Below are 14,607 nucleotides of genomic sequence, written 5' to 3' on the forward strand. Positions count from 1 at the left end.
CACTTGTTCACCCTTTGTATATTTACACACACTTGTTCACCCTTTGTCTCACACACACACTCACCTTCTGTGCAGACACACACTCATAATGCACATTACCACCATCATCATCATCATCATGTCTGCTGATAACAATACACATTACCATCATCATCATCATCATGTCAGCTGCGATGGCTTCTGGTATTAAACTGCTGATTAACGTGCCACAGGAAGCACCACAGGATTGATTTAATATCTATTTAATATTTGCTATATCATCTTTACTGTACATCTGGATAATGGTTATATATACGTATATATATATAATATATCTGCTATATCATCTTTAGTGTACATCTGGATAAGGGTTTTATATATATAATATCTGATATATCATCATCTTTAGTGTATATAATTAGGGTTATACATATATATAATATCTGCTATATCATCATCTTTAGTGTATATCTCAATAAGGGTTATACTGTATGTATATATATAAAATATCTTCTATATCATCTTTAGTGTACATCTGGGTTACTTGTGCTTTTCTCTGTAAAACTCATTACACCTGTGCAGAAAACGTGCCACTGAACTGATCGTGAGGACACAGAGACACACAGGTAAAGGTAACTGGTCTTCAGGACACAGGGACACACAGGACAGGTGACTGGTCGTGAGGACACAGAGACACACAGGTAAAGGTAACTGGTCTTCAGGACACAGAGACACAGGACAGGTAACTGGTCTTCAGAACACAGACACACAGGACAGGTAACTGGTCTTCAGAACACAGAGACACACAGGTAAAGGTGGGCCGGACAGGTAACTGGTCTTCAGGACACAGACACACAGGACAGGTGACTGGTCTTCAGGACACAGAGACACACAGGTAAAGGTGGGCCGGACAGGTAACTGGTCTTCAGGACACAGAGACACACAGGACAGGTAACTGGTCTTCAGGACACAGAGACACACAGGACAGGTAACTGGTCTTCAGGACACAGACACACACAGGTAAAGGTGGGCCGGACAGGTAACTGGACAGGTAGCTGTAACCTTCATTAAGAGAGAGAAAGGAACTGACCACTGAAGTTGTTGACTGGAACGTCTAATTTATTTGTTTATTTGTATACTGAAAGTTACAGATACAAATGCGGCAGTTATTGATAGAAATGTCTTGCATACTTTACTGGTAAAACGAGGAGTAACACAAAAAAAGTTAATATTCATATTTATTTATTCCTTTAACCTCCATTTTACAGCTGAACTTCCTGTAATGGTGACTAATATTCAATGAAGCATTTGTCCTCTTAATATGGCGAGTCTTTGGACTCTACAGTTAATATGTACAACACAACAGACACGAGCGGCCCACACCACCCCCCGCCCACACCAGGACAGTGAGGGTCAAGAATACTGCTGGGGAGAGGGGAGGAGAGGAGAGGAGGAGAGGAGGGGAGGAGAGGAGAGGAGGAGAGGAGAGGAGGGGAGAGGATAGAGGAGAGGAGGGGAGGGTAAAGACTATAGGGAGAGAGGAGAGAGAAGAGGGGTATCTTCCTGGTTGGGCATCTTCCTTAGGGAGGGGGTAGAGAGGCATGCCCCCCCCCCCCCCCAGCCCCCACCTCCTCCTCAAAAACGACAGAAACAGAAAAGATGGAAATAGGACAAGTGCAGGATAGAGGGATCAGATCCACTACATCACAGAGGAGGAAGAGGAGGAGGAGGAACCCCATGGCAAACAGAACAGAACAGAACAGAACAGAACAGCGTTGAAATCAAACTCTTGAAAAAGAGAGCCAAAGTTTGAGTCTTCACGTACTTCTTCAGTTTAAAAGTCAAATTAAAAAAAAAAGGGTACAGATATCTGGCAGCTTACATAAAAAAACAATAAAAAAATCTGTCCAATCAGAAGACAGGTGTGACCATTCACCTTCCCCTCTGCACCCCCTCCCATTATGGCTGGCCAATCAGGAGCACTGAGAGTGTCCACTTCAGCCAATCAGTGGGCAGGGAGCACCCTGGCTGCAGATTCCATGGCAACAACATTGGAATGGACATGTTGATCTGGAGTCGCCACGGTGACCACGGTGGAACATCACAGCTCTTCAGTGCACAGATCTCGTCTCCCGTGACAACAGAGTGAGAAGGAACAACAACAACAACAAACAAAAATAATAATAATAATAAACACCAAAAGAAGAAAAACAGAGTAAACTCCTCCGAACGCTCCGCCCCCTCGACACCCGGCTCAGCCAATGGGGGCCCAGCCCCTCAAGGTCCGGCAGAGCCAATGAGTGACCAGCCGCAGCCAGAGTCCCGCCTCCCCAGCCAACAACTGGCCAATTAGAAAACTTCTTTGATTGTTTCAAGCAGCAGAATTGGTTGCCTTCTTAAATAAATGCAGTAGCCTATCAGTGACGACCTAGCGGCGACTGGGGGCGGGCTCTGTCTGTAAGGCCCAATCTTACTGGTCAGTCCCAATGCTTGTAAGTCCACTGGCATTAATGGAAGCTTAATGTAAAGTAACGGTAACAATGTGCTAGTTCAAGTGTGAGTATTTAAGACCGTCTAAACCAACAATACACAGGTATAGACAAGTGGCGTGTGTGTATATATATATATGTGTGTGTGTGTGTGTGTGTGTGTGTGTGTGTGTGTGTGTGTGTGTGATAGGTGTCCCTCGTGTCCCTGAATGAGCACAGGACACAAAGGTACGTACAGGTAGAGAAGCCCCAGGCCCCACCCCTCTCTCTCAGGGACTGGATGAACAGAGCGGTAGTGGGTGGGGCTCAAGATGCTAATTGGATGAGCAGTCTGTCAGTCAGAGCTCATCTGTGGGCGGCGGCGGTGGCGGCGGCTCTGGACTCGTCTGAGCTGCTGTACTCAGCCTCTCGGTCCGCCTCCTGCTCCAGAAGCTCCGCCCCCCCTGAGCCGTCACCTGCCTGCATGCCGGAGGGGCCGGGCTGGGAGGCGGGGTCAGAGGAGGACTGGCCAGTGATCTCGGAGGGGGCGGCGGTCTGCATGATCTTCTGCCGCACCTCCCGGATCTTCAGCTGCAGACACACCTTAGTGGGGAAGATGTCCGAGTAGCGGCCCTGGAATGCTGCCGTGGCCTGGGCTACACACACACACACACACACACACACACACACACACACACACACACACACACACAGTCACACAGACAGAGTCACACACACACAGAGACCCACATACACACACACAGACACAGACACACACACACACACACAGACAGAGTCACACACACACACACACACACAGTCACACACACACACACACACACACACACACACACACACACACACACACACAGACAGTCACACACACACACACACACACACACAGACACACACACAGACACACACACACACACAGTCACACACACACAGACAGAGTCACACACACACACACACACACACACACACACACACAGAGTCACACACACGCACACAGAAAGACAGGGAGAGAGAGAGGAAGTGTTGGAATATATATTCCCCGTAGCGTCCCCACTTGCGTTTCAATTGAAGTCCACTGAAAAGAGGGCAGTCAGGAGGGTAAAGGTTAAAGGTGAGAGGTTACCGGAGGGGAAGAAGCCGTGCTGTGTGTGTGTGTGTGTGTGTGTGTGTGTGTGTGTGTGTGTGTGTGTGTTAAAGGTTAAAGGTGAGAGGTTACCGGAGGGGAAGAAGCCGTGCTGTGTGTGTGTGTGTGTGTGTGTGTGTGTGTGTGTGTGTGTGTGTGTGTGTGTGTGTTAAAGGTTAAAGGTGAGAGGTTACCGGAGGGGAAGAAGCCGTGCTCCTGGAACAGCTGCATGACGAGAGCCCTCCGCTGATCCAGCGTCCGACGCAGAGACGAGTACGGAACCTTCTCAAACTCCAACTCCCCCAGGATGTCCTCTCCATCAGCAGCTGAGAGAGGGAGGAGAGGGAGGAGAGAGAGAGGAAGAGGAGAGAGAGGAAGAGGAGAGGAGAGAGGAAGAGGAAGAGGAGAGAGTTGAAGAGGAGGAAGAGGAGAGAGAAGAAGAGGAAGGGAGAGGAGAGAGAGGAAGAGGAGAGAGAGAGGATGAGGAGAAGAGGAGAGAGAGGAAGAAGAGGAGAGGAGGGGGAGAAACAGAACAGCACTGAAGGTCACCGAAGAGAGAATCTGATGATGACCATTACGATAATGATGATGATGATAATGATGATGATGATGGTGATGGCGTTGAGACCTACCTGGCCTCTCGAAGGTGAAGATGTCTCCCTCACACTTGGCGGCGCTCTTCGGCGTGTTGGGCTCCGAGCTGCAGCTGGACCGTCTGTGACTCTTGCGCTTCGGAGACACTGGATCCTCCGTGGATGAATCCAGATCTGCACACACACACACACACACACACACACAGACACACACACAGACACACACACAGACACACAGGAAAACAGTGTCAACACCCAGAGAAAAAGCATCCTCCATGGACAAGTCCACATCCACTACCATACACACAGGAAACAGTTTCACACTCTCAATCCAGTTTCACTCTCAATCCAGTTTCACTCTCAATCCAGTTTCACTCTCAATCCAGTTTCACTCTCAATCCAGTTTCACTCTCACAATTCCAGACTCAAACTCTCAATCCAGTTTCACTCTCAGTCCAGTTTCATAGTCACAGCCAGTCTAGCTCATCTAACACTCACTGGCAATCCACTCCATTCACACCCAGCACAAGTTCCCCCCTCCCCACCGGTGGAGTTCTTCCTCTTGCGGCGGTAGCTCCCCAGGATGGCACACACACACACACACACACACACACACACACACACCGGTGGAGTTCTTCCTCTTGCGGCGGTAGCTCCCCAGGATGACACACACACACACACACACACACACACACACACTCTCACCGGTGGAGTTCTTCCTCTTGCGGCGGTAGCTCCCCAGGATGGTACACACACACACACACACACACACACTCTCACCGGTGGAGTTCTTCCTCTTGCGGCGGTAGCTCCCCAGGATGGCACACACACACACACACACACACACACACACACACACACACACACACACACACACACACACACACACACACACACACACACACACACACACACACACACACACACTCACCGGTGGAGTTCTTCCTCTTGCGGCGGTAGCTCCCCAGGATGGCTCGGGGGGATGTGGCCAGACTCTGGAGGGTGGGCGAGGGCAGCACCTCGTCCGGTCGGAACTCCGGCAGCTCAGCGAATCGCTCCTCAAAGTACACCTCCGACAGAACCCTGCTGCAACCAATCACAGCTCAGCAGGCGGGACTTCCCCAACCAACAACCAATCCCATTCCCTCTATGCTAGTGTGTGTGTGTGAGTGTTCCTGTGAGTGTGTGTGTGAGTTTCTGTGAGTGTATGTGTGTGTGTGTGTGTGTTTCTATGCGAGTGTGTGTTTCTATGCGAGTGTGTGTGTGTGTGTGTGTGTGTGTGTGTGTGTGTGTGTGTGTGTAACTTGCTCTTGCAGTTTCTAGGACTTACTTGTCGACGGAGTCAAATGTGCGCTTGAGGGGTGGGGGGCGCACTTTGACCTTTTTGGCTGGGGGGGCGTCTTTGTCCCCTTGAGGGGGGGGTGGCAGGGTGGGGTCTGGACCAGGGGGAGGAGAGGAGGGGTGTGAGTCCTTCCACCCAGCCTGCAACACAGAGTGAGAGACAGAGTGTGTGGGTGTGTGTGTGAGATTGCACTTACATACTTCAACTGAACTCCAGCAGGGTTCATACACATTTTGACCAATGGATTTCCATGACTTTTCCATGACTTTAAACCAAATTTCCATGACCAAACATTTTGTGAAATCTCGGTGTATACATGAAGTGATAAAATGTAGTATTTAAACTAACAATGAGAATTCCAAAGCATACAATATACAAAAATATGCAGTTTAAGCTCTGTGTCATAAACTTAGTGCATTTTGTTAGCATTTTAATATGCTTCCATAGGCCATTGAATGCTGGGCGTGTACAAAAATCCCACCTTTTCAAAGAGTAATTTTGAGAAAATGAGGCAGAGAGGCACAGGTTTGATATGTTAAGAACAAATATCTAATCTTTCCAAAACAGTTAGTTTCATGTTGGTAGCTGCTCTCATCACATAGGGACAATTTTTTATACAGAGCACACATAGGAAGGTCTGTAGTGAATGTGACTTCATAATTCACCCTTGTTCTTAGTGTGGTTCTACACACTGTTGTTTCATGCAGTTATTTAAGTAATGTGTTATACACGTAAAAATGAATGTTCCGGGATCGCGGTCCCTTTAAATATTCTGTTGTTGTTGATGACGTCGAGCCCCATGCTTGTTAGATTACAGGGCAACGCCATCTTGTCATTCATTCGTTTTCTGCATGTAAAATAAACAAGACACACACTTGTGTTCTCAATTTGAGGAATTGCCTTTTGCTTTTAAATGCAACTTCCACACTGGTGACCCCGACGTTTGTTTGCTTGACGTATTCACAAACACGACTCGACCATGACCGCGAACGCTGTCACCCTCAAACTCCCCGAATTCTGGGAATCGTCAGCGTCGGCATGGTTTGCCCAGACTGAAGCGCAGTTCGCGTTGCGGGAGATAACCGCTGATACAACACGGTACTACTACGTTGTGTCAGCTCTCGGTAACTCAACAGCAACCAGAGTGGTGAGTCTCCTTAAACATCCTCCAGCTACGGAGAAATATGCAGCGCTCAAAGCCCACCTGTTAAAGACCTTTGAACTGTCCGACGCTGAGAGAGCTAGCAGGCTTTTCTCCCTCCAAGGACTGGGTGATAGCAAACCGTCTGAGCTCATGGACCGTATGCTGGATCTCCTGGGTGAGCACAGTCCCGATTTTCTGTTCATTCAACTTTTCCTGCGTCAGCTGCCTTCCCAAGTCAGAGCTGCATTGGCCAACACCACAATCACTGACTGTCGAAAACTGGCTGAAGAGGCTGATAAATTTTTCCTGGCAAGCCAAGGGCACTGTGTAATGGCCGCACTTCTTCCCACGCACCTTGCTCCTGTGACAATGGAGGATTCCACACTTGTTGCAGCAACCTCTTCTCGTCGGCAGCAGTCTTCAGGTCGTCAGCAGTCTTCAGGCCCCCAGCAGTCTTCTTCAGGCTTGTGCTTCTATCACGAGAAGTTTGGACCGAAGGCTCTTAAATGCCGCTCGCCATGCAGTTTCGGCGGGTTGGGAAACGCCAGGGCCGGCGCTCATTAGTGGCCATGAGTGTCGGCCGCGTAGGCAGGCTGCTTTTTATCCGTGACAGCATCTCCGGACGACGTTTCCTGTGTGACACGGGTGCACAGAGGAGCGTCCTGCCTGCATCCCGTTTGGACATGGTAACCGACAGCCATGGCCCCCCGATGGAAGCTGCTAATGGGACCCCCATCCGCACATATGGAATAAGGTACATTGAGTTGTGTTTCGGAGGGCATCGGTTTGGCTGGGATTTTGTCACTGCAAAAGTCGCCGTTCCCCTCCTTGGCGCTGATTTTTTGTGTGCGCATGGACTGTTGGTGGATGTTAAGAACCGCCGTTTGATCGACGCTGTCACGTTCTGCTCTTATACGTGCACGCTCAGCGGGGCTGACTCCATACGACTGTCCAGCATGCTCTCCCATCGGATGACTTCCACCGTCTACTGGCTGGTTTTCCAGCACTTCACTCAGCCCACTTTCTCTGCGTCTGCCGTGAAGCATGGTGTGGAGCACCATATCGCCACTACTGGTCCACCCGTCTACGCCCGTGCTCGGCGCTTCGACCAGACCAAGCTTGCTGTTGCTAAGGCTGAGTTTTCTAACATGGAACGCCTTGGCATAGTCCGCCGATCCGACAGCCCGTGGGCGTCACCCCTGCACATCGTCCCCAAACCTGGTGGCGGCTGGCGCCCATGTGGCGACTACCGCCGGCTTAATGAGGCAACGACACCTGACCGATACCCAGTCCCGAACATACAGGATTTTTTCAGCACCACATGGCCGGTATGGTAAATTTTTTCTAAGGTAGACCTCGTCCGGGGCTATCATCAGGTGCCCATGCACTCACTGGACATTCCAAAAAACAGCAGTGATTACGCCGTTTGGTCTTTTTGAGTTCTTAAGGATGCCGTTCGGCCTTAAAAACTCAGCCCAATCTTTTCAGCGCCTCATGGACTCTTTTTTACGTGACCTGCCTTTCTTTTTGTGTATTTGGACGACATTCTGGTAGCGAGCACGTCCAAATCCCAGCACCTGTCGCACCTCCGAACACTTTTCGAGCGGCTCAAACGAACATGGCCTGATTGTGAACCCTGCAAGTGCCAGTTTGGTCTCTCCACCATTGACTTCCTGGGACACAGAGTCACCAAGGACGGTGCAGTCCCTCTCCCATCAAAGGTGGAGGCGGTCACACAGTTTCCACGCCCGCTCACCGTGAAAGCCCTGCAGGAGTTCCTCGGCATGGTGAACTTTTACCACCGTTTCATCCCTCGAGCCGCTCAGCTCATGCAGCCCTTGCACGAGGCCTTGAAAGGTAAGGCCACGCACGCTGTGGACTGGACTGAGGGCAGGGACAAGGCTTTTGCTGGCACTAAGGCGGCCCTGGCGCAGGCCACCATGCTGGCACATCCTTCAGCCACAGCCTCCATCGCCATCACCTCGGACGCCTCGGACTACGCTGTCGGTGCCGTCTACGAGCAGTGGGTAGGCAGCCGCTTGCTTTCTTCAGCCGCCAGCTGCGCGCTAACGAGCGTAAGTACAGCACTTTCGACCGGGAGCTGCTGGGTCTCTACCTCGCCATCAGACACTTTCGTTTCCTTCTGGAAGGTCGACACTTCACCGCCTTTGTCGACCACAAGCCGCTGGTTTTCGCCATGGCCAAGGTGGCCGAGCCGTGGTCCGCCCGCCAGCAACGTCATCTGTCCTACATTTCCGAGTTCACCACGGATTTACAGCACGTGGCCGGAAAGGACAACCAGGTGGCGGACTGCCTGTCACGGGCTGTGGCAGGGGCAGTCCATCTTGGTCTGGATTACAGCCGCATGGCAGCGGATCAGACCACAGACCCAGACGTGCACACCCTGAGGACCTCGACTACAGGTTTGAAAATAGAGGATGTGGTTTTGGTGAAGCCGACACCACGCTCATGTGTGACGTCTCCACAGGCAGTCCTCGGCCGATTGTCCCCACGGGGTGGAGACGACGCGTCTTTGATGCCATCCATGGTCTCTCCCACCCTGGTTCGAAAGCGTCACAGAGGCTGGTGGCGGCGAAGTTTGTTTGGCACGGCCTCAAAAAGGACGTAAGAGACTGGGCTACCACTTGTCTTGAGTGCCAACGGGCCAAAGTACACCGCCACACGAAAGCCCCGTTAGAGTTGTTCCCGGTGCCAGAGAGGCGGTTTGACCATGTTAACGTGGATCTGGTTGGCCCTCTGCCCTCCTCTCATGGTTTCACCTACCTGTTGACCATGGTTGACAGGACCACCCGCTGGCCGGAGGCTGTGCCACTGACATCGTTGGCGTCTGTCGAGATGACACGAGCATTTATCGGCACCTGGGTTGCCCGTTTCGGCACCCCTTCGGACATATCCTCTGACCGGGGCGCGCAGTTCACGTCTGAGCTGTGGAATGCGGTGGCCCAGAGCCTCGGAGCGAAACTCCACCGCACGACTGCATACCACCCGCAGGCTAACGGACTCTGTGAGCGATTTCACAGGTCGATGAAGGCTTCTCTTCGTGCCGGCCTCAAAGACAGCAACTGGGTCGACAAGCTCCCGTGGGTGATGCTTGGCATCCGGACTGCACCGAAGGAAGACTTACAGTCCTCATCCGCGGAGCTTGTCTATGGGCAACCACTGCGGGTTCCAGGGGATTTTGTTCCTGCTTCCAACGTTCCCTGGTCTGCGACTCTCCAGCGGGCCTCACTACTGGACAATGCGAGGCTTTTCGCACCTGTCCCTACTTCCCGTCACGGCCTCCCTCAGTCGCACATCCCTGCTGGGCTTCAGACGGCTGAATACGTCTTTATTCGCCACGACGCTCACAGGGGACCGCTACGCCCGCCCTACGAGGGCCCATTCCGTGTTTTGGAGACGGGAGACAAACATTTTGTGGTGGACATGGGTGGTAAACCGGAGCGACTCTCCATTGACCGCCTCAAAACCAGCTCATTTGGACGTTGCTAGGCCCATTGAATTGGCCCAACCCCCACGACGCGGGCGTCCTCCAGCTCTGCACCCACCCCCTGCTCCCCTCTCCCCCAAAACTCCCACACTCCATGCCCCACGCCCGTGTCATGGTGGTACACCTGCCACGGTAGTGTCTCCTCGACCCCCTGTAAAAAACAGCCGTTCTGGCCGGTTAATACGACCACCTCGCCGATGATTTATTTTCTTATATGGTGAATTCTGGGGGGACGTGTGTAGTGAATGTGACTTCATAATTCACCCTTGTTCTTAGTGTGGTTCTACACACTGTTGTTTCATGCAGTTATTTAAGTAATGTGTTATACACGTAAAAATGAATGTTCCGGGATCGCGGTCCCTTTAAATATTCTGTTGTTGTTGATGACGTCGAGCCCCATGCTTGTTAGATTACAGGGCAACGCCATCTTGTCATTCATTCGTTTTCTGCATGTAAAATAAACGAGACACACACTTGTGTTCTCAATTTGAGGAATTGCCTTTTGCTTTTAAATGCAACTTCCACAGGTCTGTATATAATATCAAGTCTCTAGCTTTAACATTGAGCTTTCCACAGGCCTTCAAAGATGCTGCCACAGAGCGTAGAGTAAAACTTTCGCGCAAATTCAAGCACCCCGAATACTATGATATACCCAAGCCACACCCTGGAAGTCCATATTCTTCAAGTAATGGTAGCTGATTTTAAGACTAGAACGTTTGAAGGAGCTAGCTGAAATACTTTTCTAGTTATAGCAATTTGAAAATGGTTCTTCAGAAAACGCTGCTAAAAAAAAGCGTCTGAAAATGCACATAACTTAGATGCTAAAACATTGTGTTTGTGACAAAACTATTGGGAGTAGAGAGCTAATATTTCGGACTATACCTATTAAGAAGTGTATGAACATGGTCGAGTGGGGAGATTTTTTTTATTTGGTCGTTTGGCATGGAGTGTTACAATCTGGCTATCTTCGGATGATTCAAAAGAATAATGCGAATTGGCCACGTTCAGTGCCCACATTACCTCCGCAGTTAGGACATTTTTCGTTACAGAATCGATTATCGACGCCTGCTTGGTAGCCGACGAGAGAGACGTGCTGCTTGGCGTAGCAGTTGCCCTCGCTGTGGTGATAGGGGTTGCTGAAGCTTCGCTAGTAGCAGCACTCTGTTTGCTTCCTTTGGCATGGCTCGTTAATGGTTAATGCCGCCTCTCCCATGTTTGAAATGTCGAATGTTTTGCCACCACACAACCTACATTTAGCTCGTCCCGGGTCTTCGTCTGTTTTAACCCATGACATGTACTTTTCCATTTGTAGCCAAGCATGGTTAAATCTACACTTCCCTGACATTATCCCGTCCGCTTCCCTGAGTTACTGTTGCTATGGCCACCAAACTTTTCAGTTAGTATGAGAGCGTATGCCTGCTTATATTTTGAGCGTATTTCTTTTAAAAGCATATTAATTATTTAAAACTCAGCGTAAATAACCTTGAACAAACTTCAATGACTTTTCCAAAACTTTTGGAATTACATTTTTTTTCAAGCACTTTTCCAGGCCTGGAAATAACCATTTTAAAATTCCATGACTTTTCCAGGTTTTTCATGAACGTACGAACCCTGACTCCAGATATTGGGACCCTAGGATTAGGTGTGCTGTGTGTGTGACATTTTCAGTTTTTTTTGGGGGGGGGGGGGGGGCATTCTGATTATTGTGTGTGTGTCATATGTTCTGTCTGTTATGTTGATCTGGACTACAGCAATTATGCAACATTATATATTGTGCTGTATAATTCTTTGAATTCTAAGTACACACACACACACACACACACACACACACACACACACACACACACACACAAACACACAAACACACAAACACACCCACTCTCACCTCTTTGGTGGGGGGCTCTTTCCGGCCTGAGGTGGCCAGGCTATCGCCGGTGCCGTGTGCCTCTGAGGACCCCTCGTCCGCAGGCCTGGCCGGAGAGGTGCCCGACTCAGCAGGGTGGTCCATCTCAAAAGAGAAACGAGGCGTGCTCTCCCTCTCTCTGTCCTCCCTCTCTCTCTCCCTCTCTCTGTCCTTTTCCCTCTCTCTGTCCCTCTCCCTCTCTCTGTCCTTCTCCTTCTCTCTCTCCCTCTCTCTCTCCTTCTCTCGCTCCTTCCCTCGGCTGTTGGCCTCATAGTTGCCCACTGGAATGGACGCCACAGTGGCCTTCACCTTCTGAGGGACCCTTACCGGGTGACACACCAGTTTAGGGGTGCCCGGTGCACTGCCTGAGAAAAAAAAACAAAAAAAACAACAATAAGCACACGGTCACTTTCCGTCCCTCTCTCTCACACAAGAGGCACCTGAAAGTGAACACACACAGGCTATCCAGGCGAATCAACAGGAAACAATGTCACACACTCTGACACACTCACACACTGTTTATGTTTGTCTCACCTGTGTGTATGGGTGCTGGAGGACTGGTAGGCCGCAGTGGCACTGCAGTGCCAGATGGGGGCGCCGATGAGCTCGCTGGAGCCTTGCTGGAGGCCTGGGCGTGAGGCAGAGGGGACCTGTCTGTCTGCCTGTCTGTCTGTGGGGAATAAGACTCAGGCTGCCTGTCTGTCTGCCTCTCCAGGGTGGGGTGGGGCAGGTGTCGGTCTGCCTGTGGGGATGTGTGTGTGTGTGTGTGTGTGTGTGTGAGGGGCGGGCTGGGAGTGTGTTTAGGCAGGATGTGGGGGGACAGGCTGGAGGGGCTGGACACGGTGTACACCACACTGGGTGGCACCGTTGCCACGGAAACCACCCCCGTTGCCAGGGTGACGCTGGTGGGAGGGTAGATGGCCGCCGTCACAATCTTCCCCCCGGCTCCTGAGGCTTGGGCAGGAACAGAGGGCAGAGAAGGGCAATTAGAGGACGGGATGGGGGTCAGCAGGGGAGTCTGACCTGGAGAGAGTGAGAGAGAGAGAGAAAGAGAACGAGAGAGAGAGTGAGAGAGAGAGAGTGAGTGAGAGGAAGAGAGAGAAAGAGAACGAGAGAGAGTGAGTGAGTGAGTGGAAGAGAGGGAAAGAGAACGAGAGTGAGAGGAAGAGAGAGGAAGACACACTCATTAATTTTGACACACTGCTTCTTCATCTTCTCACAGGTTTAATAAGGGTTTGAACCTTTTATATAGTCAAGGTCTCTGTTAGGTTCGTGGCTGTGTTAGGAGTGTGTAGAGGTGTGTGTAGAGGTGTGTGTGAAGGTAGGACTGACCTGGGACCAGTGGCTGAACGAGTGTCTGGCCAGGTGGAGCAATCGCAGTGAAGCCAAGCGTTGCCAGGGGCGACGGCACATATGCAGATCCTGAAGGGTGTGGGGTCGGCTGGGTGGAGCCTGTTGTCGTGGATACCAGGGGCAGAGGAGAGGGGATGCCTGGGGTGGACTGGACATAAGTAATCCTGAGAGAGAGAAAGAGAGAGAGAGAGATGGAGAGATGGAGTGAGAGAGGTGGAGTGAGAGAGATGGAGAGATGAGAGAGAGAGAGAGAGAAAGAGAGAGAAAGAGAGAGAGATAGAGACAGAGAGATGGAGAGAGAGAGAGAGAGAGGAGTGAGAGAGATGAGAGATAGAGAAAGAGAGAGAGAGAGATGGGAGAAAGAGAGAGAGAGAGAGAGAGAGAGAGAGAGTGAGAGTTACATGTGTGTATAAATTCCGGCTATTGGGTGCTTTTGGAGAGGCACTGCAGTCAAGAGAAAACTCAAATGCTGAGCAGGATAGAGAGAGAGAGAGAGAGAGTGTGGAAGTGTTTTCTCAAGCACACACACATGAACCACATTGTGTTTGTGTGTGTGTGTTTGTGTGTTTATACGTGTGTGTGTGTGGGTGTGTGTATGTGCGTGTGTGTGTGTCTGTGAGAGAGAGAGAGAGAGAGTGAATGTGTCTGTGTGTGTGTGTGTGTGTGTGTGTGTCATACCTTGTGGAAGGGGGCGCAGCAGCACCGGATGTGTGTGTGTGTGTGTGTGTGTGTGTGTGTGTGTGTGTGTGTGTCATACCTTGTTGGAGGGGGCGGCAGCAGCACCGCTTGCGAGGGGGTGGACCCTGGGGTGACCACTGCGGCAGTTCCCATGGAAACGGGGAAGGGGCTCCCAGAATGCACTGCTCCTCCTGTGGGGAGCTGTGATTGGACAACAGGCATAGGAGCGATCTGGATGATCTAAAAATAGAGCAGAAGACCTTAGCCAACTGCAGAGCCACACACACACACACACACCCACAGTCACAAACACATACACCCACACACACATTTACACATATATACACGTAGTGGGAGGGGCATGTGTGTGTATATGTGTAAATGTGTGTTTGTGTGTGTGTGTGTGTTGTGTGTGTGTGAAGGTTTAACTGAGGACTAGCTACCTACACACACACACATATAAACACACACACTCACACACACGCATGCTTACACACACAC

The 14,607-nt window shown here is 50.8% G+C and overlaps 1 protein-coding gene across 3 annotated transcripts in view; it reads right to left on the bottom strand.

The window, feature by feature from the left end:
* Nucleotides 1-1,077: 1,077 nt before the first annotated feature.
* The window catches only part of cicb (capicua transcriptional repressor b), a 33,891-nt gene continuing 20,361 nt past the window's right edge, over nucleotides 1,078-14,607 (bottom strand). Inside the window, exons 12-20 of one of the 3 annotated variants that reach the window (XM_031575679.2) lie at nucleotides 14,186-14,307; nucleotides 13,408-13,592; nucleotides 12,610-13,098; nucleotides 12,058-12,440; nucleotides 5,509-5,660; nucleotides 5,110-5,264; nucleotides 4,218-4,352; nucleotides 3,780-3,911; nucleotides 1,078-3,103 (exon numbers count right to left, since the gene is read on the bottom strand). In XM_031575679.2, the coding sequence (XP_031431539.1) occupies nucleotides 2,814-3,103; nucleotides 3,780-3,911; nucleotides 4,218-4,352; nucleotides 5,110-5,264; nucleotides 5,509-5,660; nucleotides 12,058-12,440; nucleotides 12,610-13,098; nucleotides 13,408-13,592; nucleotides 14,186-14,307 (2,043 nt within the window). In that variant the 3' untranslated portion in view covers nucleotides 1,078-2,813. Of the gene's footprint in view, nucleotides 3,104-3,779; nucleotides 3,912-4,217; nucleotides 4,353-5,109; nucleotides 5,265-5,508; nucleotides 5,661-12,057; nucleotides 12,441-12,609; nucleotides 13,099-13,407; nucleotides 13,593-14,185; nucleotides 14,347-14,607 lie in introns of all 3 variants that reach the window. The other 2 variants (XM_031575678.2, XM_031575677.2) reach the window with 2 other exon arrangements.

This window comes from Clupea harengus, chromosome 11, assembly GCF_900700415.2.
Source record: "Clupea harengus chromosome 11, Ch_v2.0.2, whole genome shotgun sequence".
Taxonomy (NCBI): domain Eukaryota; kingdom Metazoa; phylum Chordata; class Actinopteri; order Clupeiformes; family Clupeidae; genus Clupea; species Clupea harengus.